Source organism: Malurus melanocephalus, unplaced genomic scaffold (genome assembly GCF_030028575.1).
Source record: "Malurus melanocephalus ecotype Western Australia unplaced genomic scaffold, MMel_1.1 scaffold_98, whole genome shotgun sequence".
NCBI classification, from domain to species: Eukaryota; Metazoa; Chordata; class Aves; order Passeriformes; family Maluridae; genus Malurus; species Malurus melanocephalus.
Genome location: NW_026623330.1, coordinates 906,989 through 931,169, shown reverse-complemented (window position 1 = coordinate 931,169; position 24,181 = coordinate 906,989). Strand labels below are relative to the sequence as shown.

The 24,181-nt window shown below is 43.9% G+C and overlaps 2 protein-coding genes across 2 annotated transcripts; one reads left to right on the top strand and one right to left on the bottom strand.

Moving 5' to 3' along the window:
* Nucleotides 1-6,157: 6,157 nt before the first annotated feature.
* SCPEP1 (serine carboxypeptidase 1) lies at nt 6,158-16,369 on the bottom strand. The gene is given in 14 exon segments (XM_057368820.1): nt 6,158-6,527; nt 6,636-6,799; nt 8,072-8,209; nt 8,851-8,964; nt 9,737-9,821; nt 11,280-11,408; nt 11,592-11,629; nt 12,551-12,623; nt 12,823-12,897; nt 13,340-13,495; nt 14,190-14,279; nt 15,135-15,289; nt 16,212-16,312; nt 16,314-16,369. Coding segments are annotated over 14 exon segments (1,425 nt in total). The 5' UTR covers nt 16,355-16,369; the 3' UTR covers nt 6,158-6,461.
* On the top strand, nt 16,333-22,973 carry COIL (coilin). Its single transcript, XM_057368819.1, has 7 exons — nt 16,333-16,603; nt 17,466-18,639; nt 18,955-19,041; nt 19,589-19,636; nt 20,261-20,336; nt 21,040-21,128; nt 21,623-22,973. The coding sequence occupies exons 1-7, from the start codon at nt 16,353-16,355 to the stop codon at nt 21,710-21,712; spliced, it is 1,815 nt and encodes a 604-aa protein (XP_057224802.1). The 5' UTR covers nt 16,333-16,352; the 3' UTR covers nt 21,713-22,973.
* Nucleotides 22,974-24,181: the final 1,208 nt, after the last annotated feature.

The window sequence follows — 24,181 nt, the reverse complement described above, 5'->3', positions numbered from 1 at the left end:
CTGATCTGAAGATGCCCAGGTGAGAGGGAAAAAAAAGAGTGTGGAGAGTTAAGGGGTAATCAAGGCAAAGCAGCACAAACGGAGCTCCCCGCGCTCCGCTGCGCTCAAGCGAGCAGGCAGAGCCGTGAAAAGGATCCCGTCATGGCTGGGCACTGACACTGCCCACCCCCGCTTTCATGAGAGAGCTGCTAAAGGGATGTCCCTGCCTTTGCAGGATTCCTCATTAAATCGCATTCTGCGATTAAATTGCATTTTGCAACTGCTGGGCTTCGTGGCTGGGTTTTAATTYGATCTCTCTGYTCTGTCCCTTTTCTTTCKCTCAGGTTTTTGGACTGCTTTTTGAAGCCCACAGCTGTGAGCTGCCAGAGGGGAGACCGGGCTTGGCTCTGGTTTCTGCACTGTGCCTCAGACCAGGCACAATTGGTCAAGCTCCTGGGAGGAAGGAGCTCTGGCTGAGTCAGGCTCAGGTACTCACTGCCAGCACTCCTTTTCTGCTGAGTGCAGGTGATCATCAATCACTGACTGACGTTCTGTAGGTGATTGATAAAGCTGTCCAAGTAAAATGACCACGTAAGTGCAGCGAGTTTTGAATCGAGACAGTATCCATTCATYTGCTTCTTGCAGTAAGAGAGGTCCATATGGCCTTTCACAACCCTGAAAATSCCATGATTAGAGCAAGCTGCTCAAATTCATCTCTTTTGTAGGAACCAGTGTGTTCTCAGGAAGTTTTGTTTCTTTGAGCAYGAGTCTCTCATCCCTTTTATGTGCAAATTCAGGGTTTGGAGAGAGACTGGCTTGACAGCCCTGTAGCAAGTCAGTTGTCAATCAACAACACAGTGACAGCAATACAATTCCCCACATATCCACCCTCAGACAGAGACAAGGAGATAGTTCCAGAGCCTCTGCCCCTTTCACCTTCCTTTATTTTTACAAAAATACATGKAAGAGTTCTCCTTTCCCTCACTGAGGTACTAAATGATCTTTCCAGTCTGGAAAAAAAAAAAAATCAAAGTGCAGAGATCAGATATGAAYCTTGGGAAGCAAAGAATTTCTAAAGAGAGATCAGGAGATGTGAAAGGGAAAAGGGAAGCAGAATATTTGATCAGCAAACTTCTCTGAAGCTGTCTAGTTAGAGCAGGATTCTTAAGATGTGGGGATRTTTAGCTTTTATCTGGGGACCCTTAAACTCTTCAGGTTACATGGGGATTGAGCTCAGCACACCCCTCAGGGGCACCTATTCAAAAATCTGTGAGCTGGTACCTCTTGGAGCTGTGGGAAGACACCTCTATGGGATCAGCTGCTGTTAGTCTAACTGCTCTGAAGTGGAGTTCAGCCTCTTCAAAGGCTCAGAGCACATCTGTGTCACTGTCCCACCTCGTTTGCTGAGATTGTCTCASTGACTCCTTGCTCTGACTCCTCTGTGTGCAGGTGAGCAGCTGTGCAGGCCCAGAGTGRGAAGTGGAGTCACACTAAATATTGTGGTAGAAAGGAAAAAAAAAACAGGAATATTCTGTTTGTCATGACCAGAGTTAGAATTCCCACACCTCAGAGGGGTTGCACTCAGTTTCATGAAATCCTGTTAATTTCYACTGACTCTCCTTTATCTTCTGCTGGAAGATATGGTCTAGATATGCAAGTAATGAGCAACATGGATTTAGACCAAAACTGTTAGCAATAAAATCAGTGTCATTCTTGCACTAATTTGGAAAGGGGTGTCTGTGCAGGGGAAAACCAGAAAAAACAGAAGACTAAAATTTTGACACTGTGGTTTGGGGAATTAGTGCTCAGTCCAAGAACTGGCACTGACAGCCCGAGTGCCAGCAAACACTGGAATGAAGCTGATAAGAGAGATGGAGAGGTTGTAGAAGCTGTCATTACAGACAGCTGGATATTTTGAGCAAATATCTGACAGCTGGGAGATAATTTGACAGCACTGAACACAGGAGATTTGGGATAAGAGATGCTGTCAGTACAGCGCTGGGATCTGAAAGCTGGGGCTGTCCACAGGGGCTAAAATCACGACAGTGAACCAAACACCTGCCATCCCAAAGTGAAGTTTGTAAGGCTGAATACAGGAGGCTGTTTTTTATTTCCTGTGGGTGGAGGTGGCATTGCTCCTTGCTCAGTTCTGCTTCTCCAATTTTAGGTAGGACAAGCACCAGTGAGCTATTTTTCCTTACTGGTATATATAACTACTTGTTTAAACAGAGATTTGTCAGCATCTTCATTTGACTCATGAACAATGTGAAATAAATATTTTACATGCTGCCAATCTAGTTTCCTGAACTTGAAATATGATTTGTGGTGGTGCTAACCATATTTGCCTGCTAAGAATAAGTAGTTCAAGAAGAAATATTTCATTGAATACCACAGGCCATGGCTGTCATTTGCAGGATTTCTGTACAATCAGCTTCTTTTCCATCAATGTSGGTTCCACTTACATAGCAAATTGTAATCTGGTGTCAGAAACAGCATCTAAKAAGAGCATTCCCCAGGGCTGATGCCCTTATCTATAATTCCAGCACATAGGAACATCCTCTATGAAAAGCTTCATAGCACAATTTCTCTTTAGAATATACAGAGGATYGTTTAATGTTAGCAATAACTTCGGCAGAACAGGTAGTTTGGTCTTTGTGTTGTAAGAACAAATAAGGCGTTCATGTGTTTGAGTTCAGTGCAGTTGCTCACTATCTGGGCTTATCTAGCAGAGTTTTGCTCATGCCAAGGCCAGTGTGTTCCCATGGCATTCCGAAGTCTCCTTACTCCACCGAGTGGCCAGTCACTCCACTGCACGTCTGTCACCAACACAAGGCACCCACCTGCAGAGACTGGCAAGAAAAATAATACATAAAGCAGAGGTGAATGAACAAGATTTCTCCCTTTTCCAAGTCCCACAGTCCTCCAGATGCCTCGGGGCCAAGCATCTCTTCCTGGTACGTCCCAGAAACCTCCCTGCTCCTTCAGGGAAAGGACAGCACTCTTCCACTTTTCTCTCTGACCAGATCCAAGTAGTTGGGCAGGCTTACATTTCCCTCAGATTATAACATACAATGGCATCTGGCAACCTCTTGAAAGCAATGAAATGTTTAAAACTCAAGGATAACCCTGTGAAAAGCAGACCCAGTGCAGTAGCAGCAGCCAAGCTATTTTCAACGTCTACCCCCAATAGGGCTCTCAAGTGACACACAGACATTACTCTATGGCTCCAACAAGCAAATCACATTAACAGACCTAAGCCCCAGATTCCTGAAGACTTCTGTCATCCTCCTTTCCCTCCCTCAATTTGTTAAAAAATAAATGAATCATCTAGAAAATCATCTAGCAGCTGTAACAGACTGAGGATGCACCAACCAGTGTATTTTCTTTGGCCTAACACACCCATCAGAATATATACAGGATAATATACACAATATGACAATGAAGAAGTGCTCCAAGATTTCCATCCTGCCTCAGTACACAATCATTCTTCTTTTGTTGTGACTTTCAAAGAAACTTCTAGGTTTCCTTCTCTGGCTTGCAAAAGGTAGATTGTTATAGAAAGCCAAAACTGTTCATGCTGAAGCAGCAGTGCTGAATTATTGATTTTTAACAGAGATTTGTTTCTGTGAAAATCAACTGATGCTGAGCAAAACAAGTCAGTGGCTATCAGGCTACCTATGCAATCAAAGCCTGCAGCTGCAAAGGATAAAACACAAACTCTGGGCTGTTTTCTTCTGACTGATCCAGCATCTGTAAAAAATCTTATTAATATTTAGAATGAATCACTCTAAAGGATTTGCCAAGTGACTGCCCTTATCTGGAAAAGGCACAGTGCATGAAATCAAAGTGGACAAAGTCTGTCACTGCTAATCAGATACACAGTGGGACTTGAACTCCTTTCAAAGCAAAGATTTCTTACAGCATCTGCTGGACAGGTGACCTACCTTCGTGATCATCCAGAGCTGTGACACACCAGTGACAAAGCCTTCACTGGAATAAAACAAATCTTCCTTGATACTAAATAATTTTTGCTTTTTTTAGTTGTTTGCATCTAGATGAACCTTAGTTAAAAGCCTGTCTCCATAGGCAAGTGTTTTTATTCTAGCACATTTAATTTGGCATAGCCCCTAAAACCAACAAATCGTTACCACCAGCCTTCTTGAGACCATCTTTTTTCCTCACAAGCTGTCTCTGCCAACAGAAAAATCTGCAGAAGCAAAAACAAGGCAGGACAAAGAACACATGCCTCAGGCCTGTGACTGAGCACCAGCCCATGGCAATGTGAATCAATGCCCCTTTTGATAAAGACGGGTAAGAACAGCACTAAAYACTGCTTTCTGGAGAGACCAACTTYTCAATTATTTTCCTCTMTCAAGCCCTATAGCAACAATTTAGGATTAATGCAGAATATTGTATATAACAGGACTGAGGACCAGGCAGCTCAAACTGCTGTCATGGTTTAACCCCAGCAAACCAAGACCACTTCCGCTGCAGACGGATGGGGGAGAGACTGAAGGGGAAAAGTGAGAAAACTCATGTYTTGAAATAAGGACAGTTTAATAGGMAACAAGCAAATCAAAACCAGGAATTCATACACCACTTCCCATGGGCAGGCAGTTGTGCAGCTGTCTCCAGGGAAGCAGGGCTCCATCACATGCAGCAGTTACTTGGGAAGACACAGCACCACTCCCAGTGTGCCACTTCCTTCTTCTCCTCCAGCTGAGGATGGCACCACATGGTCTGGGACATCCCTTAGGTCAGTTGGGGTCAACTGTCCTGGCTGTGTCCCCTCCCAACTCCTTGTGCTCCCAAAAGCCTCCTCACTGGTGGGGGCAGAAAAGGCCTTGCCAGAACTGTTCAGCCACAACTAAAACAACCCTGAGTTATCAACACCGTCTCCAGCATAAATCCAAAGCACAGCCCAYACTATCTACTAGAAAGAAAATTAACTCTATCCCAGCCCAAACCRGCACATTACCCAKGCAAAAACATACTGATTTGCTTGGCAAATTATTTTAAAATATTCCAAGAATGCAGATATGCAAATTTACACACGTGTAGCAACCTCCTCTTGTTCATCTGAAAGCCAAACCAGAAAATATGTAATCTTCAAGCATGACATCAATGGGATGCTGAAGAGAGATGAATGAGATCTATTTATTGAAAAAGAGTATTTTAAAAAATCCAATCCAGATTTGCATTGCTAAAATTCTCAAGAATACAAGAAGTGAACACAAAAAAGGAAAGCAATTATTAGGCACCAATAGTGCAGCTGCTGGGTGATTGCCTCTGTGCTCACACAGCATTGTGCCTCAGTTCTTGCTAAGCCAATGCTATCAGGCATTTCATGACAGTTTCGGTGGCTGGAGTAATTGAGAGGTTGATACTTGTTTAGGATTCTGACAGCTGGAAGGAGCTGTTGTGCCTCCCATCAGACTGAAATAAACAGCGACTTCATGCTCCATAGCAAAGGTCAAATGATGTCTGRCCAAGTCTCTTCTTAACTATGTATCATATTAAAAAAGTGTTGTTTCAAAAGAATAGGYCTCTGCAAGACTCAAAATCTCTAAAAGACACGGATCAAAATTTTGTATATCCTTTTAAACACTGCTATCATCTTTCAGAATTATGTTGTTATTGCTCAAATAATGCTCCTTTCCACTCTCCAGGCTGAACCCAGAAGGTTGTAAGAGGCTTCTGTCTGTTAAGACTTTTTGGTACAACAAGAGGGTGTTAACAGGCCTTCTGCTTCAAAACACAGAAAAGCAGGAATTCCTGCTTTAGGTGTTAAGACTAAAGGGAGAGTTTGAGAACAGGAGAATTAAGGAGAATGAAAAGGAGAAACAAATGGTCACATGAAAAAGGGCAAATCCTCCTCTGGGGGATGTYTTTCTCTCTCCATAGTACAGGAAGTCTGAAGAATCCTGGATCCTAATTCAGGCACCTCAGCAAGATGAGATGAACCATGATTCCTCTAGGGCAGGTCCTCTGTCCTGGCATTTCCATATCTTCAGCTTGTAATCCAGGCAGGTGACTCAGGCAGAGGCCTGAAGACAAAGGAAGGAACATTCCACAGCCTCATGAAGCAGGTCAGCTCTCCCAGAGGAATACAAAGCAAATCAAGTCAAATCAGTTTTACTCTTGGTGTGCAAACAGACAAGGGAGCATTCAGGGAAGGGCAAGAGCACAAAATCCTTCCAAGGCAAAGGCTCAGAGTTAGTCTGTCATGACAGTGGACTTCCCTCTGGAGGACTCRTTTATGAACAATGTTAAGGCAGCAAATCACAGCTTAAAATTCAAAAGCAGAAACTCATTCAAGGAAAAAATGCCTTTCCATAAGCACTTGTGCACAATATCAGCAAGACRAGAGAGGCTGTGCATCCAAACAGCCCCTGCACCTCCTTTGGCTTGGGATCCCGGACTCACGCTCCTCCAGAGCCCTGGTGYTGGGCAGGAAGCCAGACCAGCTGAGCTCTCCTCCCCTAGTGCTGCTGCTGGGTCACCATCCTGAGCATTTTGAGTGCCATCTCTCCTTGGTCAGCTGGTACCTAGCACAGAGAAACGCACAGGATAAGCAGCTGCTGTAAGGAAGCAGAGAGCAGCTACCCACACCGACACCACACCTGCTGATCCCACCCCAAGGACTTCATTTTTACCATGTGCCCAGCCTTGAGAATCCAGAAGAAAGCCAAGTTCTTATAGGCCTTGTGGAAAGCAGCTGTCTCAGTGGATTCTGGAGACACATACAGTGCCTTCCACCTCTTCTGGCTGAACTGTTTCAGGTCAGGCCATTTCAGTTTCCGGATCCATGCCTCCTGGCCTGGATGATAAGAGAGATAATTGATTACCAATACTTGGTAATTACTGATACTTGGTTCCACAGCAACTTGGGAGTCCAGTTCAGCTGGATGCCCACTGTACTGGATACCAGTAAAGCAGAGTTAGCACAGAGTCTGTGGGCTCAGATCCTAAAACAATTTCGTWGTGCCTAGGAAAATTCAGGACAAGCTGAAACAAACCAATGGAGGGCAAAGGGAAAAAGCAAACATGAAATGGACTAAGASACGTGTTTCTTGGAGGCCCTGCAGCCCTAGAAATTTCAACATATTTTGCTTTGTTTCTCAAACACCTTGAATGTCCTGCCATGGAGAAGGATCAGCCATACCAAGTCCCCCTCCCAGAAATCAGAAGAGGCACTATTTCCGTGTTTGTTAGACACTCATTGAGGGGAGAATGGAAAGGCTTTCTGCTTCCAGGTGYTGTAGAGAAGGTGGAGGTCAAAACAGCAACAAAAAATTCCAAGGGGGACAAAGTACCAGCCTACCTGTGAACTACTGGAAGAAATTACAKGTTAASTACAGCTCAATTTGAGATCAAAATGAGATAAACTGGAGCACCACTAACTGCTAATCTGTTTTGACAGCCTAAATACTCTGTTTCCTGGATTTATTGATTGCTGTGTTGTTCATGAAGGGCATCTGAATATCCAAGTAGGTAGAGAAAGAATAAGGCCTTTCACAACATGACAAGGTGTTTGTGGAATCTGTGACTGCAGATTCTTTAACTCAATGAGAAAAGGCCAGGGCAAGGGAGCACAGAAGCCCTGAGAGACATTTCAGCAGCCCTTGGCCTGGCTCCCAAACTGCCCCTGGACCGAACCAGCACCTTGCAAGCAGCAAGAGCCAAGCAAAGCCCACAGTGTGCAGGAGCCTACACAGAGCAGGTGTGATCACTCTGCACCCTCCCTCATTAATCACCAGCATTCTTTACCTATGAATGAGCACGCACACACACACACATCTGTGTCTACCCAGGACCATTAAGTGCATTATTAGCTTTGCTGAAACAAGCAATTACTGATGTTGCAGATCTATTTCTCAACAGTATAATAGAGGTAAAGGTTTTGCCTCTCAGAGGGATATAAGCACAACATGCTAAGAGCTGCTCGTCTATGACTCTGCTGTTTAAGCATTGCTAGTTAGAGAAGAGGTTTGCAYAGGAGACTGGAGAAATGTAGGTACCAATACACTGACAACTCCACATTCTACTCATCACRTGCTCTGTTTCCATCCCCAGCCAAGAAGTTCCTTACCCATGGTGTCAACAATGAGATCCAGCTGCCCATTATAGACTGTGACATTGACATTGGCTGCCAAAAGCTGATCAACAATATCGATGACAGGTTTCATGAAGTCCTCTGCCATGTTCTCAAAGACTTTTCTGGATTGACCTGGTTGGAACCAGAAAGACAAATTTTAACTGATGAAGGACATCATCCCCAAGCTGAAGSATGGGCTAAAGGTTCTAAAATGGAGTTCACAGCTGCATAAAACCCAGTCCAAGGCYGAAAGTGGCACCAGTGCTTTATCAGTCTGAGGAGCCAAAGGACCAGAGAGCAGMTGTGCTCCCACTGGAGCTCACAGACAGTGCTGCAGTTTCTGGCTCCTATTTAGACACACGGGGTGCTGGCATCAGTCCTTCAAGCCTTCCTTTCTGTTTTACACCCTCTCCTCCACACGATGCATCATTACATGACACCAGACTTCTGGCAGAGAAAAGCTGACAGGAAATTCAGCAAGATTGCACAGAAGACAGAAACCAGCTGCCGAAATACAGAGGATCTTCCTCCCTCCCCCTGTATTTTTAGTGACTTGGCTAAAGATAAACATGAGCAGCAGAATGAGAACCAGAACCACATCTGCTCCCACAGGCCTGCCCCATAACATCTTCATTTCTGAGAACAAATCCCCSTCTTAGCCCCACAGATAATGACATTTGGATGTGACCAATTGCCAGAGTATTTTCCTACAGGATGCAATTCTGCAAACAGCAGTAATGGACACAGGAGATGCACAGAAGACAGGAAAGTACCTCCCCACTTCACACAGTCAGGAATGATCATCAGCTTCTTTCTGATGGGCCCATTCATCAGCTCATCKAGGCTGCTCTGATGCATTTTCCTGACGTGGAGCTGGTAAAGCCGCACTGATAAAGGAGAGAACACACTTTGATCAGTGGCTTATTTAAGACATCAACCTGCACAGTGTTACAATTTTCAGTGCCAGTCATGGCCAACAAGCCCTTTTCTAACAAAAATGCAACATTACAGAGAGATTTGCTCACTTCTGCTAGAAACCCCTGAAATCAACCCTTATTTAGGTCAGGGGATGCTACAGGAAGAACCCAACCATCCACTTCTACTTTTGGATAACACAGCACTTTTTCTGGGAATCAGCTTCTGCTTTAATCACTTGGCTCTTCTCAACTGACCAGTTATTTTTGAGCTGTAATGTTTTACTTTCAGGAGTTAACTTCACCTTCCCTTACTAAAACAACAGAAAAAGAGCTTGAAAGAAAGAAGCTCTACATGTGTGTTTTTCACACTGATGCACAAAAATCATGCAGCAAGAGTCTAATCAGACTGTTTATACTGATGAGACATTTTTGTGTCCTGTCTTAAAGACAGAAATGGAAGACARTAAGAGGAAGTAACTTAAAAGGTCATAAAATGATGTTGCAATTATACTGACTACTTCCTTGCTGTAATTTGTACAGGATGCATAGGTGGAGGTGTCATCTATAGGGTTGTTCCACATTCCTATCTGTCTCTATGCAACAGCAAACAAGTTCTGCTCAGGAGAATATAAACATCCACTTTAAGGATGTGCCAAATTGAGGCTCTTTCCACWGTCAGAGTTGAAGGCATGTGAATGGAAACACAAGGCCTCAGAARTTCAAGTATTTAAATATTACTTACTGAGATGGAAATTTTCTTGTTCATCTGATTTCATTTCTGGAACCTCCTTAGTCAAGATGTTATAAAAGTTCACATTGTCTGTGTTCTGAAAACACAAGATAATTTCAGTAACACTAACAAAAAACATTTCTCAGATATGAGGAACAGTCTTCCCTGAAAAAAAAAAAAACCAAAAAAGAGATAAGTAAATACTAAATGAAGGACCCTGTGACCTGCCACTTTACCTGCACACCAGGAAGATACTTGTGGAAAAACTTCAGTTCTACATTTGCTTTGAGAAGTGGGAAAGAGATTCTTCAAGGCTGTATTGTTCACACACGGGTTGTGCCAGAGGTGTTATTTACTCCTCCAAAGCAGATGTGAAGCTACAGGAAGCCTTACCCTGCATTACTCAGAGAGCTGCAGTGCCAGGTGATGCTYTCAGACAGGCCCTGCTGCCAGGTCTAGTCTGGTGCTGTCTCTTGCTCAACATCCTTCCAACCCATAACCCTCCAAAATCTAAAATACTGCCTCGAAAACGTGGTGATGGATATGAGCCACCCCTCTTCTGGAACTGCCCGGATGTGCCCAAGAACTGCAGCTTGGCAGCTTTGACACAGCTGACAGAGGCTGCCTGCAACCAGGGACAAGTGTGATCAGTGTTGCCATTAGAGAAATTATTCCAGATCCTTGAAGTCTTGCTTTGCTTCATTTTTGAGTTTTTAAAGTTCTGATGCTGAGGTTAGAAATCATCTCACAACAGCAATCCCAGAAGAACAGCAGTGCCTTCACTTGCCAGCACCATCCCAACTGAGAGGAAAAGACAAGCAGATTTTGAAAGTAAAACAGGAACCACAAGTTCCTTCTAAACAGCAAGAAGTGAAACCAATTCTGTACAAGGCCCTGCCAGTTATAAAGCAAGAAAAAAAAAAAAACCCAACAAAACAAACAACACCCCAAAAAAGAGAAAAAAAAGGAAATGGCTCCAGATTAGCCTTTCCATCTGAGGAAGCCAAAACCTTATGCATACTAAAGAATGAGATGTAACAAAGAGTGAGATTTCGATTTTTTTTTTGTTTAACAGGAGAAACAAGAGCAAAACTTTATCAGTCCTTTAAGCAGGAACTTGCTAAGTAATGAGATGCAGTGACCYACAGTAACAGACCATAACTTGAGGKTCCTTTCCATCCTGYGCACTTATTTTARTTCTTCAAATAGAGATGTATGCCTAACTTGAAATCTGTGTCTTGCTGGATGCAGTTTTCAATATTTAAAGCTTTCCAGGAGACATAGTTTATCAAATCTGAAATGGTAGAAATCAAGAGAACTACTTGTATGCAATACTGGAAGCCCACAAGGGCTGCCCTACCCACTTCCCCTGTCACTCACACAGTGGGGCACAGYAAACACTCCTTTATATCAGCACTGGGATAAAACAAATACTGGCAAAATGACTGGGAAGAGGTTTGGAGAACTCACACCAGCTCAACACTCACAGAAAGAATAACCTGAAAATCATGTGCCTCCCCAGGCAGCAGTTACTAATGTTGGTCAAGGATCTCACCTCTTCAATGACACCTTCAGCCTTGCCCCAGAGCTCAGTRGCCAGCCCATATTGGTTTTTATTTATTGCATCCATTATTTCTTTGGCAACAGCAGTCACCTCTGCCAGGCCATTATCATCAAGGAGAGACTGGAAGACAATCACAAAGAAGGAAAGCTTTAATTACAATTCCACATGCATTTATAGCCAACAGCCTCCATGCTTTCCAGGTTTTATTCAGACCAAGAGRTAATCTCAAAATTCAACACCCATTTGTAGTGCATGGCAGCACAAGGGATCAGGTGAGGACCAAGAATTTAAGAAGGTACTTACAGTGCTGTAAAGATAGGGCCCCCAGGACAGCACAGAGTCTAAACAAAGAGAACAGATTTCAAACATCAAATTGACAATCAATCATTGACATGTGATTTAACTTACTTTTCCTTTATTTGTCACAATATTTGTGACAAAAATAAATGAAGATGAATTAATCAGTAAAAAAGTACTGTCAACTCAGTTTAGCCCTAAGACTACGTACCACAGAGCAGGYTCTTTATAAATCCTGCAACATCATTGATCCCTTATGAGTTACCCAGTGAAATTAATTTAAAATGACCAACACATTTTTACCAAAATGTTCTCCCCCCAACACTGCAGCACACTGCCAGAACATGGGCAGAGGTCCAACAAGAGGATGGGAATTGTCTAAACTGAACAGTATGCAGAAGTTACAAGGGAAAAACTGAGTTATAAAACAAATCTGCTGTATAACAAGTTTGTTTGTAAGTTCTCAAGGATCAGCTGATAGCAGATAGATAMGAATTTGCTTGGTATTGTCCCATGCTGCAGAGAATCTGTGAGCACTGCCCTTGCCAATCCCATTGAAGGACCAAGAGCCCTTTAATTTGCTTTTTGTCCTCCACCAGACACAAATCTCACTTGCAGCCTTGTGAATCATTTGGTGGCCACATTAAGAGCAGGATTCTTAGAAAACCCCTCRGAGGCTGTGAAGATGTGTAGGGACATTTCACCATCTCTCCACTTCAAATGCAGTGTGCTCCTCAYTGACCTTGTTCTCTGATTTTTCCTAATCTAAATACATTCTAAAGGGAGATCCTTCAGTCACTGCAAGGCTGAGTATTTCTTTTTGATTTACCAGACTCACTAGAGATTTCGTTCACTTAAGGCATGGATGGCCTGTTTGGCTGTAGGCACTCATGGAATGATTAAAACAACCAACAAAACAAAATAACAACAACAAATCATCCACAGTCTGAGGAGTTTAAACATACCCAAAGGAGAAATCCATGAGTCTCCCAGAGCAGTCCCCATAAAATTGCACTTTATGGTCCCTTTTTGAACAGCCTTTGTGAATAAGAGGAAAAACAAAACAAAACACCAAACCAGGAATCAACTTTTAGCTATTCATGACTCTAGAATCAGTCTTCTTTATGTGAAAAAAMGCAGCATTGTGAATCARGCAATAGGGACAGTGTATTCCAGAAAATAAAAGTACTTGTAGAACCCCATTTTGTAAAGTGAAATACATSCTCCAAGTACTTACCTTATGCAGCTCTAAAGCAACGCCAGCAGCCATTTTACCTCCATAAGATTCAGAAAATATGTAAAATGGKATGGTCTGGAGAGAGAAAAGCCACACAAGGAACTCGTTGGGCASAGGGCAGAAGGTACCCTTTACTATCTCCCACACCCCACAGGCCCCAGGCACCCCAAGCTGTTCACCTCTCAAACATTTAATATTTTTCTTATTTCAAGCTGCACATAAGGTTTCCATAAGGTTTGTTGGGGGAAGGTTCTCAAGCAGACACTTCAATATTTTGGAACTATAAGCAGCTGTGATCCTGTATGTGCTGCTTGGATCACTCAACAGACAATAATCCACCCCAATGTTTATCTAACTAACCCCAAATTCAAGATACAGCTTCTGAAATGTGGGATATAAGACAGTGCTTATACCTGCACCAAACACTGCCCATCTGGAAGTCTACTCCCTAATTATTTTTGAATTCTATTTAAAAGCAAAGAATATACAAAGATAAACAAAAATTCCATTCACTTACCTGGAATTCTGGTCTACACTTGAAGAATTCTCCAAGAAAAACCATCATATCAGAAACTACTGCRGTAAGGTTTTTGGCAAATAAGCTACAATCATCCACATAACTGAATCCAGTGCCCACAGGATTATCCACAAAYAAGACACTGGCTGCCTGCAACTATAGAAGGAGAAAGGTCTGCATAAAACCTCAGTTCAGCACCAGCAAAAAAAAAAACTTAGTTTTGATGGCACAGATGAATCACTGAGCCAGCAAATCCCTGGATTTGCAGAAAAATTAGGTGTAACATCAGGTCCTTCAATCTGCCCAACCTGCAACCAGAAATACACCGAAAAACTCGCAGTGATCCAGGGGCAGGTCACCTAGGGAACTCTGAGATACTTCAGACTGTTGGTAGCTCAGAGCACATATATATTGCACTAATTAAACTTCCATGTTCAGAGGCAGCTGTAATTTGTTTTCCCTTGAAGGCCATACTGGACCTGTAATTACAAGCCACAGGTTTTACACTGCCAGGCGCCCAGAAAAAAACTGTGACTGCACACAATGAAGCTGTGATCTGAATTAACACTTTCTACGATTTCCCTGCTCTGTTTTCCAGACACATTTCACAATTGCATGGAAGAGTAGACATATTTCATCAGAATAAATTAATATCTCTATYCCTTAGTTCTAAACAAGCCTATTCCTATGAACTAATTTATTAACCATAGTATTTTAGATTGRAATATTACAGCTCTCCAGAGCTTTAAATGAAATCTGTTCTCCGTGTGTTTTCACATAGGGATCACTTGCTAATACAAGCAAACAAACATTTGTAATTAGTAATTAGAAGCTGAACTCTTTACTGTACCCAGGTTGTATTTCTTGGTTTCATTTCTTTGTCTAATGGACCAATCTCTTCAAAGTTCCCATATCCACAGCCTGAAGCTCCTGGACCTCCCTGCAGGGAAATACCAAATKACAAAGAAGTTAAAAGGCAGCATGGCACAGATATGACAGATGGAAGAAAAATACAAGCAAGCCAGTAAGTAGAATGTCAGATTGTAAATTTTTCAAAATGGCTTTTGCACTACACATTAATTTGCAGAGCAGGCTCTGTTGTTCATGGTCTTTGGTTATGCACACACATCCCATTTCTGAAAGCAAGACTTAAATAGAGAAGCAGTCACCCAMTTGGGAGATTTTCTGGTGAGCTGTCTGCTATGTGAGCACAGTTTCAAAATCTTATTCCCTGAATATGAAGTGCAAATGTTAACTACCTGCTAACCATGGCTTTGCAAGTCATTAGTTTAATCAGAGTGTACAGCATGTGGGTTTCACTCTGATGAAATAACGCAGAAAGAAAAAGTCCCCAAGCAATTCTATTCAACTTCTAAAATGTACTCTGGAGAACACAGCACCACTTTTATCAAACTGGGATTGTTTTCATTTAGAAATCATCCTAAATCTCTGATCATTTTATCTGCTSTCTCTCTGGACATTGTTTAGACTGCAAACTCTCCAGGAAAGGAGCTGTGAAACCACAAGGCAAAAAAATCACTACTGCTGTATGAAAGATAAGAACCACCTCTATTATTGCAATCAAACTTGATGGAAATTGAGCAGTTGAGGATACCCCACAACTGCAGAATGAAWTCATCCTTGTTTTTCCCAACCTCAACACCTCATTCACAATACAAGGCATTCAGAACCAGGCAGTTTTGAACCTGTTTCTGTAGAGCTGCACAATATCAGATATCAGACTGAACCAGGCACAAATGGAAAGAATAATCACTTAGACGTGACCAAATCTTACCTGAAGCCACAAGACAAGAGGTAACTCTGTGAAGTCTTTGGTTGGGTTATTTGCATAGTAGAGCCACCAGAACATRTGGGCCTTGCTCCGAACCTGCACATATCCCCACAGCTCTTTGGGCTCTCTGGGCTCTTGGGGCTGCCTCAGAGCTACACCTTAAGGGGAAACAGAAATAGCAATGAGCTAGGTTAAAAAGTTCACCTTTGGGCTTTTCACTGGATTTGTTCCAAAATATTAAGTTTCAGTCCTGGGTGTGACACTTTGAAGTGCYACTACTATTAAAAAAATTACTGTAAAAGAAACTTGCCTATACTTACACCCCCACCCACAGCTGAGTTATCGTCAATGAATGAAGTGTGTAATTAAGTGCTTCCTTATCAGAGCCTGGCTTTAGAGGTGCCGCCRGAATAACAGCCCAATTGCTGGGATMATTTKTTCTTKAAGTGTTTTCAAGGCCTGGGCTCAAGGCACAGGCCCAGTAGCCACGATGGAATAACCTACACCCGCTGTAGTTTCGCTAGGGATCATAAAATATTCTGAATTGGAAGTGACCTAAAAGGATCGAGTCCARCTCTTAAAGAAACGGCCCACACGGGGATMGAACCCACARTCTTGGCGTTATTGGCACCATGAGCTGCTCAACTGAGCTCACCCCAGCACTCTCATCTGGGTGTGATGACACAGACAGAGGGTCACTTCTAAAGGAATCCAAAATATAATTTAAAGCCAATWAAGTCAGTAAAGTCAGGTCACCTTAAGCGCTCAGTCTACTGTCCATCTTGGACACGGAACACACTTCTGACATTCCATCCCTGATCCCATGGATCAGGCAGAAGGCAGCAGTGCACTGGAGAAGGAGCACTAAAGCTTTTCCAAGCCACKCCGGCCAGGCTGCGCTGCTCCCGCCGGGGCTCCCGCCACCCTCTTCGCCCCGTCCCTGCCTCCCTCCCTCCCTCCCGCCACCCCGGCAAGCGGAATTTCAAACGGCTCAGCCCGGCCCTGCCCAGAGGAGCTGTGTTCGGAGGCCCCGCTCCCGTCCTGTCCCGATCCCGGTCCCGGTCCCGGTCCGTCCCGTACCTGCCGCCAGCCCCAGCACGGACAGCGCGATCCCGGCACGGAGCGGCCCCATCGCTCCCTCAGCTCCCGCGGTCACGGGACCGGTCCCGCCGCGCCTGAGGCCCCGCCCCGCGCTCCGCCTCATCCTCCTCCTCCTCGTCCATGATGGCGGCCGGCGGGAGCCCGGTGCGGCTGCGGCTGGTGTTCGACCACCCTCCGCCGGCCAGCCCGGGCTGCGCGCTGTGCTGGCTGCTGCTGGAGCCGGGCCAGGCGCGTCTCGTCACCGACCTGCTCAGCCTGATCCGCCATCGCTTCGGCTTCAGCCGCCGCGCCCGCCTCAGCCTCTTCCTCGAGGGGGCGCTGCTGCCGCCCGCCGAGAGCGCGCGCCTGGTGCGGGACAACGACTCGCTGAGGTACGGGCCGGGCCCGGGAGGGGACAGRGGGACAGGGRTGGGGACAGCGGGACAGGGGTGGGGACAGAGGGACAGGGATGGGGACAGAGGGACAGGGATGGGGAACGGGATATCGGGATGGGGAACGGGATGGGGATGGAGGGACAGGGGTGGGGACAGAGGGACAGGGATGGGGAACGGGATATCGGGATGGGGACAGAGGGACAGGGGGGGGGAACGGGATATCGGGATTGGGACCGGGATGGAGACAGAGGGACAGGGGTGGGGACAGAGGTACAGGGGTGGGGAGAGTGGGACAGGAGTGGAGACAGAGGGACATCGGGATAGGGACAGAGGGACAGGGATGGGGAACGGGATGGAGACAGAGGGACAGGGGTGGGGACAGCGGGACAGGGATGGGGACGGACATCGAGATAGGGACCGGGATGGGGACAGTGGGACATTGGGATAGTGAACGGGATGAGGACCAGGACATCGGGATAGGGACAGCGGGACAGGGGTGGGGACAGCGGGACATCGGGATAGGGACCGGGATGGGGACAGCGGGACAGGGATGGGGCCTGTCCCAGGGACTGGACTCTTCCTTCCCTGGGCAGTGGAGTGGGATCTGGGTGCCCACGGGCACTGACACCTGAGACACCCAGAGACACCCAAGGATGTCCAACAGGGCTTCAGGCAACCAAGGGGTTGGAAATGTTCCCAAAGATGGAACGGGAGCCTGTGCCTGCAGGGAAGGGTTCCAGATTGTCCCAGGAAGAGCGGAACATCTTCACTCTAAAGGAACTTACCTGAGCTGCTAACATGTAAGGAAAAGTGTTCATTATGCTAAATGGTGGGTTTGGTTTGTTTTTATTTTTTTCAGAGTAAAATTGGAAGAAATAGTTGCAGATGATTATGAAGGAATAGATGATGATGGCTTCACTTACAYAACAAAAGAAGACAAAAAAAGGCGCAGGCACAAGCAGGATGAGGAAGAATTCTCTAGGAATGAAGGCAAGCATAAAAGGAAAAAGAAAAAGGAGAAGCATAACCTTGAGTATTCCTCTTGTAGGGAAGAGACCTCTGTAGATATTTGGGACTCTCAAAAAAGGTACACGAAAAGAAAAAGAAAGGAAGAAGTTAGTGGAAGACATAGACTTGCAGAAGGTAAGGAGGAGAGTTCTACTGCACATTCTAAAAAGCTTAAAAAAACAGAGAGGGAGAAGCAGTTGTCAACAAAAAAGAAGGACGAAAAGCAGACAAAGGCTGCTGCAGCAAAGATGGCTTTAGAACAGRCAAATGAGAGCTTATCTCTAAATTCTGGTAAAAGTAGCACCAAAAAGATCACAACACAGTCCAAGAAAAAGAGGGTGGGAGCTTCAGATTCCTCCAGCACATCGTCTGACAGTGACAGCAGTGAATTAAACATGAAGGAAAATAAATCTCATAAACCTGTAGTGGCGACACTTCCCAAAAACAAATCCCAAGCTGCTTCAAATTCTGATGTGAAAACTAATAAAGTGACTGTAAAGTCTACCTCTGAAAAGACTAAGACTGAAATTAGTAAAAATGGCAAAAAACCCCAGTCCTCAAGTTCAGATTCTGACTCGAGTACAGAGGATGAGAAGGTGACACCAGCACAAGACAGCACTGCAAAGGAAAAATCGCTGCCAAACCATGTGGTGGCTGTAAAAGCCAGCACCAAGGCTCCCAAAGCAAAGAGCTCCTCTTCAGACTCTGAYAGTTCAGATTCAGACACTCTTGTCATTAAAAAATCTGCAGCAGATGCTGGACTGGGTAATTCCATAGTAAGGAACTGCACTAAACAGTTGCCAGCCAGTAYCCAAGGAACATTTGCCAACCCAGGCCGTGGAAGGGGGCGTGGAACRGGAGAGAACTTCTGGAGAGCACCTAGGGGCCGTGGGTTTGGTGGGATGATGAGGGGCCAAGGCCATGGGAGAGCAGCAAACCCTGGCTTCTTCTATAACTACAGCAGTGAAGGCCAGAAACAGAGGCAGATAAATGAATCTGCRACAAACACCTCTGTCCTTATCCAGGTGAGTGACTGACACAGGCAGAGGTCACCTTTCTCTTGCAGCTGAACTGTACAGAAGGCCTGGAGGATGAGAGTAATTTGTAAAAGCAGAAGCAGATTTAGTGGGATATAGGTTGATGTTTTATTTACTGTAATTCCATTTGACAGCCTGAAGAAGTGCTTACRAAACAACAGTAAAGTGATTATATTACATATCTGAAAACAAAGCATGTRCCTTACTCTTCTCAGAGCTTCCTGCAATCCATACAGCATGAACACTGTCTTCTGTTTTCATTAATACAGCAACTACATCARTGGGTTACTGTTTGTTTCACAGAATCCTGTGGAGATTCCCAAGAGAGACTATAGTGTGTTACCCCTTCTTGCTGCTCCACCCCAAGTGGGAGAAAGAATTGCCTTTAAGGTAAAGAACTCTGGAAATACTGAATGTTAGTAGGCTAAAATTGTTTAATTTGCATCACYCTTAAGCTTCTGACCTAATAGTTTGTCTAAAAAAATCTCTTGTTGTAAAGCCTGGCTTTGATTTTTACAAATGTAAAAAAACACAGAAGTAAAATGCATTTCTTTAGACTTTCAGTATTTGTATATCACAAGAAATGTTGTCTCTGCTGTCACCAATGTGATTTTCTATGTAACTGTTAATTGCAAATCTTACCATAGAGATAATTACACTTTACTGCAAAATAAAAAATTAAAGGAAATTAAATCCCTACAGTTGAGGAGATGGGGATCCATCTCCCCGATCTCCTCAGACAGCCTCACCTGAACATAAATCCTTTGAAGCAGCAAGTTCTGGAAGTTCACCTGGGACCATGATTGGCATCAGATWCCAGGAGTAGGAGACTTTTCTCTTGCACTTTTCTCTTGCTGAACAAACTGTGTCTGGATGTAGGTGGAATCATCAAAGAGTGGGAAAAGTTACAATTCGTTATTTGTATTTCTTTCAACAGCGCCTGGAACTAACTGAAAATTACAGTCCTGAAGTTTCAGACTATAAGGTACTGGTTTTCTTCCTTCCCTTAATTCACTCACAGAACTACTATAGGTRATGTATGACTTAAATATTTTGAGATTGTGCAGTGTTTTTCTTTGCATCCAGTTGGCTCCACGGGCTATTCCTTGTGCAGCAGTAAAAATCAAAACTCTAGAAACTGAAACAAATTGAAAATTTGAAAGGTGTAGCAGTTATTAAAAAAAAACCCCAAAACCCACAAATTGCAAGAATTATTAATGATCATTAATATTTTAGAGATGACAAAAAATGCAGACCTTCAAGTAGAAAAAATTAACTGYATTTGAGTGTACTGCAGTTTGAAATCAAGGCAAGTTCTTGAAACTGGTGCAAGTAAAATTTTATTGCTACTTCAGGTAACTTTCTGTTTCTGGGTAAGTACTGATTTAAACTGCAGAGTTGGTGACAGCGAGTAACTTTGGTTTATTGATGCCAGGAGTTATAGATTGCTGAGCATTAATTCTCTACAGAATTTATACATAGAGACTGGGAAATTTGATAGCCAAATGTATTTATTTCCTCTAGCAGCAATCAAGTAGCACAGTGGTTGTGAATATGGAATAGTTATCCAGTGTGTCTTACCTGACTCTTTTCTTGTTGCTTTGTGAAGGAGGCAAAAATAATCGGTTGGAATGCTGAAAAAAAGCAGATTGAGCTTGAGATCCTTTCAATATCACCAGAACAACGTAGGTACCTGGGGATGCTGAGGTCTTCTTGTCATGTGCTGTCACTTGGAAAACCAAAAGTCCAAGGCACACTTCATGTTTCAGGAGTATTCCCAATTTCCTTGGGTTCATTCTCAATACACCCCTCCCCTCCTTACTCCCTCCCCAAAAAGTCTATTTCARTGGAGAAGTTCTAAGCCATACTAGTTGAATTAAAAGATGCTCAGGGGTATTTACAGAAATGAATTTTTTTCAGTCAGTTTGAGTGGTCAGCTCAAACTGTGGTTTCATTTTCTGAAAAAGATTTCATTATCTGGAACTATAGAGAAAATTGAGATCGTAATTCCACTGTCTTCAMTGGGTGTGGAAGGAGGTCCTGCAATATCAAGGTGCAGTTCCTGAGATCTGAAATGGCGAATGTTTCTAAAACTCTGCATCCTATAGTACCATTTAAGCCAAAATTAATGAAATGTCATATGAGCATTTTTCTCAGATTTCAGCAGCATATCATTGACTTTCTCTGGTGAAAGATATTATATTAGATAATTACCTTAATTTTGGTAGTAGTATTCAGTTTTACGTCAAGACTTTTTTGTTACAGTTTTAAACCTAGACACCGAGCTCAAAAAAAAAATGCAAAACTGAATGGTTTTGATCAGCTTTTGTGTTGAACATGTAAACTCTTTTATTTGTAGCTAAGGGATCTGTCTGTTTGGTTTTTCAGCTGCTAAGGAGCCAGGGAAGTTTGACCTGGTGTAYCAATCTGCAGACGGAGCGGAGCTGATCGAGTACGCGGTGCCTCAGGACACAAAGGTATGTGGGGCCTGCTCTGAGTCCTGCCCCAGCTCTGCAGAGCTGACACCTGCCATGCTTCCTGGCTCTGTTCACCTCAGGGACATTCCCTCTGTTAAAATCCATCTGTGTAAAAAAAGTGGAAGCAAAAAGAATTCTTCCTTTTTGCAAGAACGTGCGTGTTTACAACATAATAATCRCTTCGTTAATGTTATTCAATTAACTTGGTCGCAGCCACTCATCAAACTTTTTGTTTTGGGTAATGAACATCATATCTCATAGAGATCCTTTCTTACCAGCTTTTCATTTCATCACTGTTGCTCTTCCCTGCTCCTYTCCTTACCCAGGACATCAGGCAGGTTGAGGTTGCTCGACAGCATCAGTGAGTCACAGGAGGAGCTGTGATCTTGGTTCAGTCGTGCCATTGTTCAGGTCTGGGCGATGCAGAATGGCACAGAAATGGCATCTGCTGCTACTGCTGGCCCCTGCTAAGTGCTCCTGTGGTTTGTTTTCAGATAACTGAAAGCTGGGATGCGCTGATAGAGCCAAGACTGATTGTGGAGCCTGCAGTTAATGGATCCAGCGTTGAAAATGGAGCCATCTAGGATGGGAAAAAAATGTGAACAATTGTAAGGACTTGTTCTGTGAAATGCTGCCTTCTGGTTCTGAGGGTGGCAGGTGCACTGGTGGGTATTACTGTCTTAAAAAGAAGTAGGCCAAAAGAAAAACACTTTTTTTCCTTAGGCTGTGTTTTTATGTAATACAGGAAAACTTTGTTACAGGCAGTCTGATATAGGTCTGTTGGGACAGAATATTTATATCCTACTGCTGTGAGCTGCAGAACTGGAATGGTTTGATTAAAAGATAAAATAAAACCTTGTACTGTGACTATTGAAATTTCTGGGTTTGGTCAGAGCTGTATAACTGCCAGAGGTTACTTTCATTTAAAAATGAATTATAAATACTGTTGATGTGCACTTCCTCTGCCACTTCTGAGTGTCATACAAATGCTGTGACTTTGCAGTTACTTACAGAGTTCACCTGCACATGTCCAGAAAAGCCTGTGGATTTCAAGCTTCTGTAATTTTGAGGCAGATAAATAGTACTGATAACTGACAACTTTGCTTAGAACCAGTGGAATCTAACACAAATCCCTGGCAAAATTGTGTCCCACTGTTTTAATCTGTGTAGGCTCTGAAAGCCTTTTTTTGTTCGTTTTAGAGCAAGCTCTCTTTCCCTGTAAGTGCTGAAGTTTCTGTGCTGCCTTTCTTCTTCCCTTTCCAGCAGCAGAATGGGTCACAGGTGCTGGCAAGGCACTGCACTGACAGCTCTGATTATTAGCACTGAGGGGGAACCTTGTACCTCTGTAGCCTTGGCAAGTTTTACAGTTTAGATAATCCCTGACCCGGGTAGTTGACTCTTATAGATGGAAAAAACAAACCCTAGATACAAACAAACACCTGAAAAATTGTACATTATGGTTTAGCTGTCATGTACTCTGACCCAGTGCATGAATACATTAAAACACTGTGCGTTTTTGCATCAGCCCTGTTTAAATGTTTGTGAAGGAATCATTTTTGTACAAGTAAAATGAATTTGTGCATTGTGGTTCTCTTCAGTTGCCATTATTTCATGCTAGGATTTGTTTTTTTAGAGAAAAGTTAGTTAGATTCCTCTTGCAGACTGGATGAGAAAAAGATGCCAGACACAGCACAGTCATGCTCAGACAGTGGGGATTAATGGAAACATTGGTTTTCTAAGGGAAGTCGTTACTTTTTAATTCTTAGGAAGTTTGAAAAGCTAAATGCAAGTGTTTTACAGCACCTCTTGTTCCATTGTCTACTGCGARTTTTGGCCATGAATTAAATGGATGCAGAGTCACTCTGGCTGTGCCAAATGGATGATGCTGGAAAACAATGCTCTCCTGGGAGATGAAGATAAAATCTTGAGTCTTATTTACCCATTGTTAGCAAGTTTGAGTGGAACTACTGCTTCACTTCCCAGTTCAAATGAGACATGGGAAGGCAGCCCGAGGGAGCTGCTGAGAGCCCTCCCTGTCCCACCCATCTCCTGGGGGCTTCTCTGAAGAACCTGGGATGGGACAGAATGCACGTGAACCCCACAGGGTGGTGGGGAAACGCTGAACAAATGCTCACTGCTGCCTTTCTCTCCCTGGGGCTTTCCTATTTATTGCCAGCCCCTTTGCTGTGGGAGGAACATGAAGTACAATTTATCCCACTGTGCTTCTAAAGCCCTGCTCAGGCTCTGAGGGGCTCTTTGAATTTGCAGTGTCTGGACGAAGGGTTGTGTTTAGTTTAGAATCAAAGGAAATTCTCAATTGCAAGCAGAAGAGAGTAATAACTTCAGTAGTTATTTAAATGGTAACATTCAGTAATTTTTTATGTTAAAACTTTATTGTCTCTTAGAGGAGTGGTTTAGCTTCCTCAAAACCAGAATTTCAAGCCCTCTGACAATGGAGAGCTTAAATCACTCATCTGAACTCTGAACATCCTTCTGTGCTATGCTCCAAAAGCTGTAACTGAGGGTGTATATTTACCCTTTTTATTTGCATACCTTTGTGACAGTTGATAACGTGAGTGCTGCAGGAAATACAGTGAAGGTGCTGAGTCTTTGAAAGATGACAGGTTTAGTCCAGATGAGTTCAGGGAATTTGTTCACCTATGGAAAAATGAAAAATGCCAACATTAAGAGCTGCTCCTTGATCCAATCTCATGCCCAGCACAGCTCTCYAAGAACGCTCCTTTGCAGCCACTGTCAGCCATCCTCTGTCAAGGTGTTTGCATTTCCTCTGACAGTGTTACAAAGTCCTGATCAGCACATCCCAACTGCTGTAAACACGTGGCACCATGCCCATCTCCTAGAAACTCCTCCACCCTCCAGCACATGATAGAGCTGATCCCTGAACTTTTGCTCCTGTCACAGCCCTGCAGCCTCCTGTGTCCTTTCTGCACCTGTATCTGTTCTAAACAGTGACTCAGGGCCCTGTGACACACAGCCCCTCTGCAGCTTATCCTGGAGGAGAGTTTCAAGGCTGGAGGGATAACTGATGTAGG